The sequence below is a fragment of the Fusarium mangiferae genome (assembly GCF_900044065.1).
Source record: "Fusarium mangiferae strain MRC7560 genome assembly, contig: FMAN_scaffold011, whole genome shotgun sequence".
In the NCBI taxonomy this organism is placed as follows: domain Eukaryota; kingdom Fungi; phylum Ascomycota; class Sordariomycetes; order Hypocreales; family Nectriaceae; genus Fusarium; species Fusarium mangiferae.
The window spans coordinates 1,500,528-1,516,893 of NW_024573931.1; the positions used below are offsets into that span (position 1 = coordinate 1,500,528).

The 16,366-nt window shown below is 48.4% G+C and overlaps 2 protein-coding genes across 2 annotated transcripts; one reads left to right on the forward strand and one right to left on the reverse strand.

The window, feature by feature from the left end:
* Positions 1–304: 304 nt before the first annotated feature.
* Positions 305–9,489, reverse strand: FMAN_10312 (uncharacterized protein; the record flags this gene model as incomplete). Its single annotated transcript, XM_041820973.1, has 8 exons — positions 305–324; positions 382–2,822; positions 2,872–7,333; positions 7,379–7,716; positions 7,774–9,198; positions 9,244–9,286; positions 9,338–9,385; positions 9,450–9,489. 8 exons carry the CDS (start codon positions 9,487–9,489, stop codon positions 305–307), a joined length of 8,817 nt encoding a protein of 2,938 aa, XP_041686800.1.
* Positions 9,490–10,430: 941 nt separating this feature from the next.
* FMAN_10313 (uncharacterized protein) lies at positions 10,431–15,580 on the forward strand (the record flags this gene model as incomplete). The annotated part of the gene is made up of 4 exons (XM_041820974.1): positions 10,431–10,620; positions 10,676–14,995; positions 15,048–15,469; positions 15,524–15,580. The coding sequence occupies 4 exons, from the start codon at positions 10,431–10,433 to the stop codon at positions 15,578–15,580; spliced, it is 4,989 nt and encodes a 1,662-aa protein (XP_041686801.1).
* Positions 15,581–16,366: the final 786 nt, after the last annotated feature.

Here is a 16,366-nt window from a genome sequence, read left to right on the forward strand (position 1 = left end):
TAATTACTTAGGGTAATCATTGGATATTGGCAACTCCCGACTTACACCAACGTTTTGACAGCTTGAACTTCCCCGAGTGATAACAAACGTTCATGAGATCATTATCAATTAATCGCCGTATCTCCAACTGTGTACTAGTAATACTGAAATGCAATTGACACCTTGAGCTGAGCCCTGAGCTACCTATGTGTGATATGCCTATTCGTGTGCCGTCTATTATGTACCAGTCCTCAGTACGTCGCCAACTACATAATGATTATGTGTTACATCTCTCTCTGCCTCAAGTAGGTTTTTGCCCAACATCTTAAGCATACGCTGCCCAACCTAGGAAAAGGGGCCTGTTAGCTGTGAACCCAAGTTGGTGACATCTGATCAGCTTACCAGAATACAACACTGCCAAATTTCGCTCATCGGTGGCTTGGTTGATCAACTTGTTTACTGTTGCAGTCACACTCAATGTTTTCGAGAGCTTCTTCCTTACAATTTCTAAAGCTCTGTCAGCTTCAGATGGTTCATTGACGTGGCCTGCAGCCCTTTTGCCCTTCTTTGTCTCTGCCTCGCTTTGTTCATCATCCATTGGGGTTTCGTCATTGTGTCTCGCCTTTTGGAGTTTGGCAAGTCGGAGCGGCGAGATCGACCACGTATACAGCGGATCAAACCGCAACACGTCCAAGATTGTCATGATCGAGTACTGCTCTTCTCTTAGAGCATCTAGCGTAAATTCACAGCATCTCCGGAAGACGCCTTCTGTCTTGGTGATTCCCATTCCATCCACAATGTCTCTTGTCAGTCTGAAGGGGACCAACTCCGGTACTGGCAGAATACGACCAGCCTCAAATGCAACACCCAAGTCAATGTGGACAACTTCCCCCGTCTTGTGGTCCAAGAGAATGTTGTGCCCATGCCGGTCTCCTAAACCGAGAACGTGTCCCAGCATCGATATAGCCGCAGTGCTTCTGGTGTACGCTAGTCTTTTTTGGAACCATTCATCTGGATCCATAAAGTGTTCCATAAAGAAGTATCTCATGACTGGGTGGAATTTCTCCGTGACCTTGCGATAAGTGCTGATTCGAGTTTCCACCGTCCGACTTTGGACCCCAAATATTTCCTTACGACATTGGGAGCCCTTCAAGTCTCTTGGGTGGTATCTTTCATGGGCGGGCATCAAGAACTCATGAAGTGGGATCGTGTTGGGGACAAATTCAATCAAACCTGAAGATGCAGTGAGCGGCAATACCTTGTATGTCCTGATCCCTAGGTTGCGCTGCTGAGTCGTCCTATGAAGCTTCAGCAGAGACGATACGGCCGAAAAGACCTGTTCCATGATAGCATCCTGTCGCAGGTCATCGTGTCCTCCTTTTACAAGCTGTTTGTAGCGCACACCATCACTCCCAATGGCAGTAATGATTTTGGGAGCACTGACGCCTGAAGCGATGGTCATGGTGGGCTCTAATTTGGATATGATCGGGACCTTTGAGTAATCTTTTGTATGGGAGAGTTCGATGTGCATAGTTGGAGATGGAATCCGATATTTGATCAAGCAGTTAATGAGGTTGTGCCCGGGCGAAGACTCTTTAAGCGGAATCTTCGCACCCGACTTGTACCTATTGGGGTTCCGGTCCATAGCAAGAGCATGATAGTATTTGCTTGTCTTGTCGATCGAGAGCCAAATGTTGGCAACAGATTGCGTCTCAGCAAGTCGTTTCGCAATACGATCTGTTGCTCTGACACGAAGAACAGCGACATCATCCTTCTGCTGTGCTTTTGCCTTGGTTCCAGACCAGATCTGATACATCCCGTGATAAGGATGGTCTACGCAGATTTTGTAGACCAGCTCCAGCAGTAATTTCTGGAATGAGGTGTCTTGGTCTTGAAGTCGGGATGTCAGTTGATTGGCAAGACCAGCAAACTTCCTTGTTGGGACGTCAGACAAATGTCGCATAACCGCCTTGTTAGTAGTCTCCTCTTCTGATCGCTCCAGCCAAAGAGCCGTGAAACGAAGGGCGTCGTTATTGTGTTCATCAGAGGCAATAAGAGATAGGAGGTAGTTCTCGAGACTCAGCCGAACGAATTCACTGCGAGTCTGCTCAACTCGCCGCAGTTCCTGCTCATCAAGGTCCAGCCATTGCTTTTCCTTGTTCAAGACATGTGAATATCTGGTTTTCAGCTGAGCATCCTTTGTGCCGCTGACCAGGGTTTTCAGCTCTGACACTTCATCGCCCTTGGCCTTCTTTAGACTTTGAAGTCTTTTCAAGTCTTCCAGGCCATCTGGGTCCTGCAGTTGTTGATCACAGAACATGGCAAACTGATGGAATACAGCAGCTGCTTGCCGACCTTGACCTTTGCCTTTGAGTTCCTTGAGTGCAGGTTCCAGGTAGTTTTTCTGAATGTCATGTGGCTCTTCAAGGCGAGCGACAGAGACCTGATACCCAATCTTTGAAAGCAAGTCAGATCGGCTGACCGGCAGAGTTTGCTTTTTGAGGGAAGCATCTCTATCTATGCCTTGGAGCATACGAATGGATGTGCTCATCTGACCATAATCCCAGAGAGAATTAGCTGTCTCGATATTAACCGCTGCATCAACATGAATGTCTAAGGCGGCGCATGTCGGGATGAGCTTGGTGAGCCCAGTGGATATTCTGAGACTCTCTTGTGTCGCTTGGTGATAACGATAAATCTGAGATGCGGTGATCATTGCTTCTACCTCCATATGCCGTGCAACGGCCGCGGAAAGCTTGATATTTGTTCGAAGGGTATTCTGCTGACTGACCATGCTCATCGTCGACGCACGGCAAGACAAGATCTGGCTGACACTACCGTACCTAATTGGATGGTTAGTAGCTTGCTCTACGAATAATAACGGATACTCACAGTCCGCTCCGCATCCAATCGCTTCGAGTTTTGAATTTTTCGATGAGAGCATCCATCTCTGCAGTGTCAGAAACCCCTATAACGTCATCAAGTTCTGTTAAGGATGCCAAAGCTCCAAGTCGTTTCCTCAATGAAGTTGCGTTCAGGTCGAGGGCAGCCAAGCTCCTCATTGTGCGACTGAAGCCCTCATGCACAGCCATTCGGATTTTCGTAATATCGGCTGCCTGAGAAATACTTTGGTACGCTTTGTATACTGTGACCGCGTGATGATCACTTGAGGGAGCAGGAAGGTTCCAAATCCCTAATTTCCTAGCAGTATTGAAAGTGTCCTCGAGAGCAGCTGGGGATGACTCCATGTTTTGTTGTGTCTGAAGAAGTGAGTTTGAGAGTCCTGACAACCCAAGTGTACCCAGGGCTCTGACTAAGGCTTGTTCGTCTAACTGAGTCATTGGATCTCCGTAGAATATGTGGTTGTCGTACATGGCGCCTCGGAATGCAAGACTTCTGGGACCATCATTCTCATATTCTACGCGAGCGACAACCTTAGAAAGACTAGGCTCTTCAGGTAGCCCATAGTATGCATCCGGATCATCGATGTTCTCAAAGATCGTAAGGAGAGAGTCACTCATATCCACCTCCTTTGCGGCCGAGGACCTTCTTGAGGACCGCGAGGTTTCAGAAGTAACATACTCGGCGAAAAGCAAAGCGGTCTTGTACATTCCGCATCGCGACGCCGTTGATGCAACCATCGCGGAATCCACCTCGAGCCAATACGATCGGTCAGCTATTGAAGATTCTTTGGGGTACTGCTGTGTCCTGAGATACAGAAGCATGTTGATGAGCAGCTTTAGATTTTCTTTGGCTGCAGGATCAGAGCATTTCAGCCAGCTCTTGATTGCCACAGAAAATGGGCGCTTAGGGGAGTGTTGCTGATTTATCGGAAAGTAGAGCGCAAGATGAGCAACGAAGGGAAACGCGCTCTCCGCAAAGTGCTCAACTCTGGCGAGAATAGGGGCCAGGACTGAGAGAATGATTGACTCTGGAACACATTGGGCAAGGCGTGCGCTCAGGCTCGGGAGCCACTCTTTTGAAGTGATTTCCATAGACCACACGTCCTGCTGATCTGGTGAAGAAGGAGTAATAGGGGCCTTGTCAGATGGAGGAGATCTGTGCGAGCCCCATTGGGAGGTTATTAAGAGAGACTCTGTTAGACTCTTCTGACAAGCTACAGTTAGTGGTTCATCCTCAAGTATAGCGGCATCTGAGACGATGGATCGTAGAGCAGCCTCGGCAAGACCAGCAGTGACAGAATCGGGATTTGAGGTGAGGTCCTGAAGCAGGTAAAGTATTCCCATCTCTGAGCCATTTGACCCTGGAGCTATTTTTTGGTAGCGAGTAAGATGTGATTCGCGTAGAATATTGACTGGAATCTCTCCGGAAGCCGAAAAGGCTCGTCCGACAACTCGTCCTGCCCATGCTAGATACTCTTCGCTCAGATTTTCTGTATCGCAGCTCTTCCATACAGCCGTAGAATGCTTTACAGCATCATGATCAGATTCGATAATGTCGTCCTTGATTGACGTAGGAATGCTAAAGTCGCCACAAAGAAGACCGAGAGCTAGCTGTCGAGAAGAATTGTTGAGAAGCTGGTGATTTGCGCCACCGTCGTCCATGATATCCAGCAATAATTTGCTCTCTGCAGTGCCTCTTTCAGCATTTCCGGAAGCTCGAATGCGAGCAGCAGACTGTGTTATGGACTTAAAGGCACTTTTTTGCGCAAGATCCTTAAACACTGGCGAGTCATACTCCTCAAGGTACTTGCTGAACCATCCATGGAACTTTTCTGCTTTGCTCATCGTTGCTTTGAACTGACTCTCTTGGGTGGTGCTCGACTGACTTGATTCCAGGAAGACTCGGAGCGACGCGAGGGTCGACAGGGCATAACCAGCGAGAAACGATGGCACGTTGCTGAGATGCTTGACACCTTGACCCAGGAGATACTGGCTAATTCCAAGTGCATCATCTGCACACTCCGAGTCCGTGATAAATCTACGCGTTGCGTTCAGGAGCATTTCCAGGGGATAAGAGTCCCAAGCGACTGGGCCAGCAAGAGAAATCAAGACGCGGACCTTGCGGAGAACAGAGCATGCGTGTAAGGGGCCTAAAGCCGGATGCACCGTGTTGAGAAGCTTCCGAGCGATCGAGACAACCACAGGTGGCGTCCATAGGTCGTGAAATTGGAACTCCGTGTTTTGGCAGAGCCTGTAAAGTTCATGGATGAGATATTTGGCCTTGAACATTGGCTGTTGGTTCGCTGGTAGCTCAGCAGGTGAGTGAGAAATGGCTTTCACGGCACCCATGATCTCGCCAGCGTAGTCAAGCTTGTACCTGGCAAACACCCTCTCTAGAGAATTTTCTTGGTCGATAAGGTCAAAGAAGAGGGCCGCTATATCAACAAGGTTGATATAAATAGAGTCCATGTACACTTGACTTCCGAGCAACTTTTTGATATGTGCCTCGCCTCGGTCCTTGTCCTCGCCCCCATTGGAGTCACCAAAGATCATGCTATATGCAATGGCGGTAGTGAAATTTTGACGAACGAGGTCGCTTTCAGAATTCCCCAAGTTGCGGCACACTTCTGCAAATGCCTCATCTTGCCCCCTCATCACTGTCAAGCCAATGGCTTCGGACTGGGCTGACTTGAGGAGATCTCCGAGTGTCGCGAAGCCAAAGATGGAGAACGGGATATCCTCAATCGGATCACACTCCAACCAGGTATACAAGAGTTGGCGGGAGAACAGGCGGAACAAGGCTTTTGGTGATTCCAGTCTCAGTGTGTTTGACACATTGATCAAGCATCGAGTTGCATACTGAGTTGAGTCTAATATCTTTCCTGGGGTTTCAAAAATGTGATATGTACATCTCCGAAGCAATGTCGACCAACGGCAGGCGAGATTTGACAAAACTAGCAAGCGGAATGCGATGCCAGTGGTATCGAGAGGATTGGTTGGTAAACTATCCAGCACATCCACAAAAACTTCATCGTGAAGCTTGAGAACAAATAGATCGAAAACGCTAGCGATCCTCTGGGAGATAGCGAATTTGACCAACATTGGACTTTTCTTCAGGATGTAAAGTAAACATGTTCGAGGCGAATCAAGCCCTTGATCTTTGCCATACTCTGTGTTGGTTCGGAGCAGGGTAAACAATAATCGAACCATTGATGTTTGGGCCCTTGGCGAGAATATGTTTGATGTGAGACAGACCTTGATGAAGTGATAATAAAGATCGCCCACTCGCTCCGAGAGATGCAGTTTATCGTTCAGCCAAATGGGGTGAAGCCCATCAATCACTCCGATACAAGTGCTTAGCACAACTTCGGCACACTGATAATCAGGCTGACCAATATACTCCCCAAGTCTTTCAATGATGGCAAGCGCGTTGTCTGGGGTAACAACGAGATCAGAGGTAAAAATGTCCAATAGCAGGTTTTGGCACATGAGTAAGTCATCGTCCGGCAAGTTGATGAGATGTTCCACGTAGAGATCAGGGATGAGGCCAATCTGCCCGACGTCGTCATTTATTATAGACAGAAAATGCAGCCGCGTCCTCGTATCTGTATAGAAAGCCTGCGTATCCAACTTCATCTGGATGTCGAAGCGTGGGACTACCGTTGGCGCATGAATCGAGCTTGCTCTGCTACTTTGTGAGTCAAAGTCCTCGTCAATGTCCATTAGGTCGATGCTGTTGTCATGCTGTGTCTGGTGCTTTTGTTCTCCAAGTGAGCTCCACATTCGAGAAAAGAGTTGCAGGAGGGCAGGGTTGTTTGCAAAAGCCCTGTTGAGGCTTGTCGTATTTAAATCAGGCATAATGGGCCGGACGGCTCGCAGGATTGAATCAACAAACGCATTGGGCTCAACGGACGTCAGGGCGGAGTGCATTCCTTTCTCTAGAATCTCTTTGAGAGTTGACTCAACGGACGAAGACTGAGTCGAGTTGATATCGGCAAACAATGGTAGCAACAATGTGCCCGCCAAACAGGCCGATACAAGACTTTGGAAGCGGTCAAAAGAAATTTGTATACCACCTTCATTCATCTTCTTTGTCCACGACGTACAAAGCTCCATCAGCTCACCCAATTTGGGGTAAAAGAGTTCGAGGGTGAGTTTTTGGGAAGCATAACGCGTGTTGGCATCCGCCAACGGTGGTGAGCTTGCGGGCTTTGAAAAGCTGCAACTCCGGGCTGTTGCGGAATTGTTAGATGCATCTTCCGATAGGAGTATGTACCGTGTGAAGGACTCAATCTCTTTGAATGAACTCCAGGTCTCTGCCAATGGGCCTCCTGGAGCTGCGGGGTGGGTGGCCAACTCCAGAGTTGTTGTTCCACAGCATGTTCGAATTAGGTTCACCAAGTGAATTGGCTGAACGTGCAAGGAGTTATAGGATGCGAAAGCAGATTCATCTATAGGGCGTTAAAGTTTATTCGAGTTCAGGACAACAAACTCACTTGGGTTCCATCTTAGAAACACCCACCGAATGATATGATGACATGTACTTTGGCTTGCACTCGGGACTTTCGCGTTCCGTAAATGAAGAACATGGAACATCAAGCTGATAGAGGCATCACTCAAGGTGCTAGGCCCACTGACATCGGCAGTTGTAACCATGTTATTAATGTCCTGCGAAATGGTGTGATAAGGGAGGATGTCTGCTTCAAGCAGCTGGTGTAGAAGCACTGCGGCTGCTCGGCTCGTTCCTGGCAGACTGACGGATCGTATGGCGAACCGCCAGAGCTGATGCCACATGTCCACTTGATCATGACAGCCTTCCGAGTAAGCAATACAGCTGATGATGTTAGCAGTATGCCCCGTAGGACAGTGCCCATCGAACGGGTGATCTTACCTTGCAGAGGCAACGAGGGCCCAAGAAGCTGTAACCGGGTTCTTGTCATTCGCCAATGATATCAAATCTGGCAATAAGTCGAGAAGTTCTTCACGACTTAATGAATTATGAGCTAAAAGAAACGGGATCAACTGCAGGGCAGTCCTGCAGATCAAGACATCGACAGCCTTCAGCTTGAGCCGGATGCGACTCGAATTATCTTGACGAGTTCGCCGTCTTTTGCGCGGTTGCTCATCTTGTTCGCCATTATCATCTCCTTGTCTTCTCAGATGAGGCAGCGCCATGATGCCTTCGAGGAATGCCAGATTTTGGACGACAGCCCAATGTCCCTCGCCATAAACATTATGTGATCGGAGGCCAAAAATATCCAGCTGTAGGCCATATGTGGGCAACGAGGATAAGGCAAATGTGATGTCGCTCATTTGGAGGCGGAATGCTTCACCACGCCTTGAGTATTCAGACCATATGTTCTCTACCAAATCTTCCAAGTCCAAGCGTATGGTTTCATCCGACGACCTAAGAGCCAAGTGCTCTATGTGAAGGTGTGTCAAGAGTATACTTCTACAGATCTCTATTCTTAATGCACGGATGACTTCATCCTGAGATACTTTCTCTGATCTCCACCAGTAACCCATGAGCGGCACCAGTGTTTGCACCAGAGAGCTGGCGTGCTCCAAATCATCAGCGTGGGTAGCAGAGAACACAGCATTGATGATAGCGAATGCCAGAGTCTGCAAAGAGCCAAGACTGACTTGCTTGAGACTCAAGACTCTGAGAACTACTGGCGTGATATCTTTGAACTGCCGAAGTAGGGGTGCATTTCCACCGACAACAAGATAGTACAGTCCTTCCAAGACATCTTTCAGTAAGCCACCCTCACCAGGGGCAGCTCGTCTCTGACTTTGGGTCGATGGAGTTGATCGTCCGCCAGATCGGCCATATCCTGCTGATCCTGGAGCTGGTGATGATCGAACCAAAGCCGGAGATGCTCGGGCCAATGCGCGGGTCGAAACATCTCCCTCGTTAGGAAGCAAGAACTGAGCAACACCGAGGAAGAACCCAACACAGAGCTCCCAGGGGTGGCCTTCCTTCCTGGAGAGAATCTCTACGTGGGCCGGCCTGGAAAGCACCTCGGTCAGGGCTTTGATGTAGTCCTGGAGTAAAGGGGGCACGAAATCGTCATTAGGTCCTGGAAGAACTTGGGTGATGTGGTCCACGATGGCGAGAAGTGTCTTTCGTCCAATCTTTGGGTTACCACGTCCCACAGTCATGCGTACGGCATCGGCACATTTCGATAGCCGAGAGGTCGTGGCATTTATTGTTGTTTGAGACTTCTTCTTGTCATAGAAAATAGGCTTCTCCCGAAGAACGAAACTGAAAATAGCTTCAAATATCTCATGGTAACTCTTGTCACCGAGGTCGGAGCTTTCCATTGTCAGAGTGATCGAAAGGGGGTTGCTCCGTGCTTACAGATTTGTAGCTCGATTCCGTGGATTAAGAAGATGCGCCAGTTCTAAGATGAATGTAAGCTCTCCAGGTCTAGAAAAACCAAAGGCAGATATACCGTCTACAGCTTTTTCTCTATCTCTGACTGAGCCGGCCTTCACATCACCTAGAATCGGGCATGTTAGTAGGTGCAACCATCAAGAAAACATCATTATCCATAGGTTACGAACGCGCTAGATTCATAACATTGAATCCATGAGACGAAGCCATAATGAGCGCGAGTAGATGCGACCGCCATAAAAGCTTCCTGCTCCTTCATTGAAATATCAAATCGTCATCAGAGCTAGGTGAAGATGAGGTGAAATACACAGGTGGTGCACAAATCCGCCAAAAAGCGCGACTGAAGATTGTGCCTGCTGTACGTATTATGCAAATATCCGATGGTCTAAGCTCGTTTGCTCGACAACCAAGGGACAGTGGAGGCCGTATAGTAGGTACCTTACCTTGGGAAAAGTAAGGTTAGTACTTAGGTATGAATATGTAGAACAAGGAGAGTACAGCCACGGGACAAATTGAAGTAGTGAATGACTATTCGGAGAAGAATCGCAAAAAGATTGCAAAACAGGAACGCTTCCTTGAACGCGGAATAAGCTGCAGCTACAGAAAATAGGCACCCCTCAGCATCATACCCATGGACGCTGTATAGGTGCCGACTTACCTTTGCTAGAGGGGTCATGGTTTAGAAAGGCTCTATGCTGTTAGTTTGATTTCTTGGTGGCAAAACAACTAAAATACATCATTCCTATCTTTAACTTCTAAAATGACAAATATGATTTTCTAATGTTGACTCTATCGCTGTTCTTAGGTACTTTAGATAATAAATCATTGAGAGACGATTGCAGGGCCTAAAAGCGTGCCAATTTTTTACAGCATACCTGCGCTGAGAGCTCCTAGAGCTTTCAGGCGGCAGAAAGCTTCTCACCGCCTAAGCCACTGGGATGCTAACCAATCAAATAGCTCGATGAGCTCACCTACTGGGGAAGTCAACAAGTCTCAAAGTGAAGAATCTCAAAACCGCGACCACTAACAACCATCGACAAAAAGATTCAACATTTACGACACGTTACGCACCACGGTGCAAATCTCGCAGCTTGTATTCTACACTCGCTGTCGCCCTTTTCATCAATATGCGACAGTATTGAACCATAAAAATGGCCGAGATCACCGCTTTAGATGCCCTCCAAGCTTTCCATCAAGGGCTTCTATCATTACGCGAAGGTCGCGTTGAGGGCGCAGAGGCTCTGGGCAACGAATTTCTAGTACAGGTCTTTGAAACAGAATTAGGGAAATTATGGGATAAACCAGCAAGGAAAGGGGACAAAAGAAATGCTGTCAAGTCTGGTAAGGAGTTTGTTGGCGTAACTCAATGTTCTCTCTCATCTAACTGATTGCATAGGCAAAGTTGTCATTGACGGTGACGAATACTCAATAAACGACAACTTCCAGCAAGATGTTCTCACCTTTTCTGACGAGGTAGAACTCGACGAGCTCGAATCTACCCGCTGTTTGCTTGAATCCCAAGAGGACCCCGACACGCTGGGCCGATCCCTTCTCGAATGTGCCATTATACGATTCCACCAGCAGCGCAAATACGTTTTGGACATTGTTAGACTTCTTCTCGAGCTAGAAGGCCTCGACGATGATCTTGCCGACGCCGAAGCTCTCGAGAGCGTCAAGCTCTACGTGGCTGAGCGTTTGCTTCAGCCAAGCATGGGGGCAGATGCTACAAAACGGATAGTACCTAGGTGCATGGCTTCCATGAAGGAGATTAAGGCCTGGCTTCAGAAGATAGGAGACAAGATCGCTGCTGCCCAAACTCTTGGCCAAACTACGACAGGGGGTATCTCTGAACAAATGGAGACTATCGAGTTCTCCAGGGTCAGCTTAATGCAACAACACGAACTACTAGGTGTCATCCTCTGCCGGAGTATTGAAATGAGACAAGGGTCAACACAAGACTTTCTTGACTTCGTTTCGGTTCTCCAGAAAGTTGATAGGTATGATGCTCTGCTGGTCCACCTTATACCATCAATCGGGGCGTACATTTCGGTGTTCGGGTCTGCGGAAGGAGGATATGACCTCATCAAGGCTCGTGAGCTGAATGGGAAACTCTTTCCTGCGGACAGTCCTCTGTGGCCTTTATCTCAGCTACAGGCTGCTTTTCGTGCTTGGTGGCTCGCCGAGTATAGTGGTTTTTACGTGGATGACCCTCCGGAGGCTGCAATCCCCCCCAACACTGACCTGGATGAGGAGGATCGACAACGATCAAAAGCTTTCCTAGAGTCTTTGAAGGATGGATCATTTGACTTTCTTCTCTCCATCGCCGCTGATGTAAAGTCTCCTGATTGGCACGATCCTGTGAGAGCAGGCATGCGCAAATGGCTTCAACGAAAGTCCCCCGCACTAGCACCAGATGCGATTCCGTTCGCGGACTTCTTCCAATTGACACTGATGCTCCAGCTTGAAGTGTTTGTCGATGGCTTTATCTCTAACCTTCCCGACGTCCTACGAAAGCTTCGTGTGGAGGAGGATGAGCAACGCCAATCCAGCCAGACTCACGAGCAAGATCTCGATCTCGAAAGATTCTTGTTGGTCATTGCGTACGCTTATGAGGGCCGACCCGATGCTGCTATGAATTTTTGGTCCGATCCAGACAGTAACCTGGCTGGCTTCATGCATTGGGCTTCTCGTAGAGCGTCAACACCTCTGGTAACAGCTTTCTGCGAGATGCTTCAGGCTATTTCGGAAAATGAGGAGTGCGCTTCTGCCGCACACGAATTCTTAATGGATGAGGGCCATCATTCATCTGGGAAGATGAGAAAATCGCAGTCTTTAACATGGGCACAAATCTTCAGGGAGCTAGACTTCTTCTCTGCCAAGATACGGCAGAAGCCGACACCGCCCCAGACAATTCGTTATCGAAATGAAAAGATGAGCAGTGATCAAGCAGAGACCGAGCCAGAATCGGCCATGATGCTTGAATGCTACCTTCGATTAATGTCAAAGCTGGCCAGCGAAAGCGAGATAACCAGACAGTTTCTCCTTCACAATCCCAACTATAGCCTGGTTGAAACATTGTATGAACTCGCAAGCAGTCCCATCCCCCCGCGTTTACGCGGCTGTACCTTTATGGCTCTACGGGCTTTGATGGCACGAAAGTCGCTTCAGGAGGGCATTCTTATGTGGAATTGCCTCGATACCTGGATCACAGGAGGGTACGCTTCTCATCCAATCACTCGCCAAGCTCAGCAATCGCCAATTGTCTCTATGGACCGTATCTTTGACGAGATTAGCAGTGGTTTTGAGGACCCCGAGTCTTTTATTCAACTCCTACTTTCTCTTATATCTCCAGCCATCGATAGCAGTCCCCTCAATGACGGATTGCCGTTCCCTGAGAATCTCGGTTCAGCTTCCCGTATGCCTGGTATTGAGGTTTATGTCGACTTCGTGATGGGACTGGTTTTTGCTACCAAGGCAAATGACCTTCAAGATGTGAACCAAACTCGCGTTCTTCGCCTTAGCTGCCTAGAGTTTATCTTGGTCTGCCTCAACACATTCAACGAAGATCTTATTATCATGGCTAATGAAACAAACATCAACGTCGATGGAGTCATCGCAACTACCGACCTGGCAACCTATGTTCGCATGCATCCTTTTGCCAGAGTGATGGAATGGATGTTTAACGACAAAGTCATGGCTGCTCTATTCAACACAATCCATCAAGAGCCCGTAGATGTTGGGAATGCTGCACCGGACTCGCCCCTTATTCTTGGCATCTTACGTGCCGTTGAGGTTATTAGCAAGGTCCTCGACCTCCAAGCCACCTATCTCGAGCTTGTTCGGCCCATCATCAAACTCCAGTCAAACCAGCGCCGGCCTCCTGTGTCGAACGCCGCATTTGCCTCATTTGAAGATGGCCTGGTAACTCGATTGAATCTTGTTGTTGACCTGGGCAACTACTGTGGCATCGGACACCCAGACCTTACTCTTGCATGCCTAAAGTTGCTCGAGAAGATGTCTTCTTCGTCGAAAATTACTGCTGTCTGGTCAGGCTCTAATCGTCAAATGCACCGTAACAAGGCTATTGTGGCCTTGGAGGCAAACGGTGAACACGAAGCCATATCCCGATCATTTGTCTCGGAATTGATAACCCCTCTCGAAATTGGGCGTGAGGCAGACTCCCCAGCTTATGTCACCAAAATTTACATCCTCGACTTCCTATATCAATGCCTACAAGAGACGCCTCGCAAGCCGACGATTGCACACTTGCTTCTCGGCTTCAAGTGCGGCATTGACTCTCTGTCCGTGGATGCTAAGGGCGCTTTCGCTTCGAGAACTTCTCTCTTCCACACCTTGTTAAGACTACTCCTGGAGGCTCCCTCTGGCGATGCCCAAGGAATGCGACAGTGGCTCATCGCTATCAAATCACGTGTGATGCGCATTCTACACATCCTTTGGAGTTCGCCCCTATCTGCACCTGTTGTGGTCGAGGAACTTCGTGACAATGAGATCCTCTTCCACCTTTTGTTGCGCGAAACAGTCATCAATCCTAATCTCCCATGGGAAGGTGAGAATGTCGCCATGGTGCAGTTCCCTGTGACAGATGGTGCTGTGGCTTTAATCGACTTCTTGTCTCTCCGAAGTATGGGCTTGGAATACATTGCTATGGAGCTTTGTAGCATAGCTCAGAATCGTATGCCCAGCGTGAAGCGCCGCATCTTTGAGGCACTAAATGGTCAGATTATTGGAGAAGGAAACACACCTATACCGATTCCAACTATTTTCGACCTCTATGACTTCCTCCTCCCAGAGGGCGTTTGGGAGATCCCATTGCCCCCTCTTCAATACTATAAAAATATCGATCTCTCAGCCTGTCTAGAGAACGACGCGGACTCCAACCCAATCTACAATCTCGAGCGTGTTAAAGAAGTTCTGCTTCTGAAACGAGGTGAAGCTCAAGGATCGGGAGCATTGATTGCAGCTCAGGATCTGGCTACTATCGAACGCGAAGAGGGCATGATAATAGAATATCTTATTTCTTCAAATCGACAGAAGCAGCTCACTACACAGAGCCTCAAGGTGCTGAAGACATGGACGAAACTTTTACTCGTTATGATCGAGTCGAACGACTTCAAGGGTTCAGCACAAACCTCTTTCTTCCTCCAGGCCCTACAATCGATTCTACCCAGCTTAGAAGCATTTGCTTCTGAACGGCCAGATGAGGCTTTCGAGCTTGCCCGGCTGGCCAAGGTCTTACTCTTCAAGCTTGACCTCTCAGCGTCAGCAGACGACAAGCAAGGCTCAGCCATTGGTAATCTCGTGAGTGACAAACTCTTTCAACTTTTCCAGATCTGCTTGCAAGCCATCGGCAAGTGGGCTGGAACCCCGGAGTTGAGATCCGTTTACTATGGTATCTGCTACCGCTACCTGATTGGCATGGATGATCAAGGATCTCTGATCTCGAATCGTCCTAAGACTATCAAGACGATCCAAGTGTATGGTGAGCGCTTGATAAATGTTATCTGCGATGATGCCTACGGTGGTGAAGCTCAATGCCAGACAGCGGCATTGATCCTACTCAACGCTCTCGTCAGCCTAGGTCGTCAGGAGAGTGATGACCATGTCGTGGAGACTCTCAACCGACTCAATTTCATCGGTATCATGGTGGATTCTTTGCGAAATATCATGCAAGAGTGGCATGAAGTCTTCACATCAGGTACGTTTTTGTTTGCTTCTTTGCCGAAACTACTGCTGACTCTTTCTTTCAGGCACCTCTGAGCAGCAGAATTACCAGAATGCTCGTCTTGCTTTACTCCTTGAGCTTGCGCAGACACGATCTGGGGCCAAGTACATCATCCATTCCAACCTTTTCCGGTCACTTGAGGATTCAGGTCTCTTCGGAGCAGATCCCGAGCTTCAAATAAACAACACCAACCCTCGTGCTCTTGAGCAACACTATGGCCTTCTTGCCCAAGTCGTGCGCATTATCGGTGCCGCCCTTGTCTCTCGCGGTAGCCACAACGTGGTGCAGGGTCGCAAGTTCCTCACAGAGCATCGGATGCTCGTCACCCATACCCTTAAACGAAGCGCGGGTATCGGAAGCGGCAACGCGGATGAGGGCCTGGATCAAAATATTGAGGAGTTGGCTGAAGGGCTAATGGTTATCATCGCAGCGACACGGTTCCTTGAGGTAACGCTTGCTCACTCCTTGAGATACACAACCAAGCAACTAACAAACTTGCAGTTCGAGAATGAAGTCCTTCCTGAGCCAAAGCAGCAGAGCCACGGTCTCTTCCACTAAGCCAGTCTAAGACAAGGAGAGACACCCTAGATATAATTTGCGATGACATAAAGGAATGTGTGTCAAGATGGGATATAAGCTGTAGACTTAGGCGGCGTTGACAGGATAGCGTGGAATGGAATATGCGTTGAGTGTGGTTTAGTCTGTACGGGTGAGATTATCAATCACGTTATTACCAAGACAAGACATGAAAAGCGACCTCCCTGTTGATTTTACCTGTTGTGAGTCTAAGCGCATGGTGGGATGGGTGTATGCTTTGAACAAATGAATTGCGCATACTCTGACATCTTACAAGTCGGTTCATAAGCACTGCCTCAAATATTCGACACTTGAGGTCGGCACAAAGCAAATCAAATTGTATCAGAGGTCTAAAGTCTATGCGCCATATACTGTTGCCTAAACACCAAATAGTTAACCCTATGAATGAGTCTCTGTGTCCTTTCCATGGGTACGGCACGATACGTATATCCCTCACCAACCTAGTTACTCCGAGTGCGCCATTTCCTGAGCGACGCAACAACCGTAGTCGCGTATTAAATCAATGCAGTCCTATGTTCCCCTTATCCATGTAAATGCTGGGTATCTTTATCTGACGCCCCAAAGTGACCCGCCCGCCGTAACGTTAAAGAAGAAAACACTATATAAGCCATGAGGGCATGTGGCGGTTGGCACAGTCCCGTACCTGTGACAAGTTCCAAGTATCCACGGATTTGGATTAAACGGAGAGCCACGTAGCAACAACGACGGTGCATTAGAGCTAGCCATCAAACTCTGAACCAAGTGCTC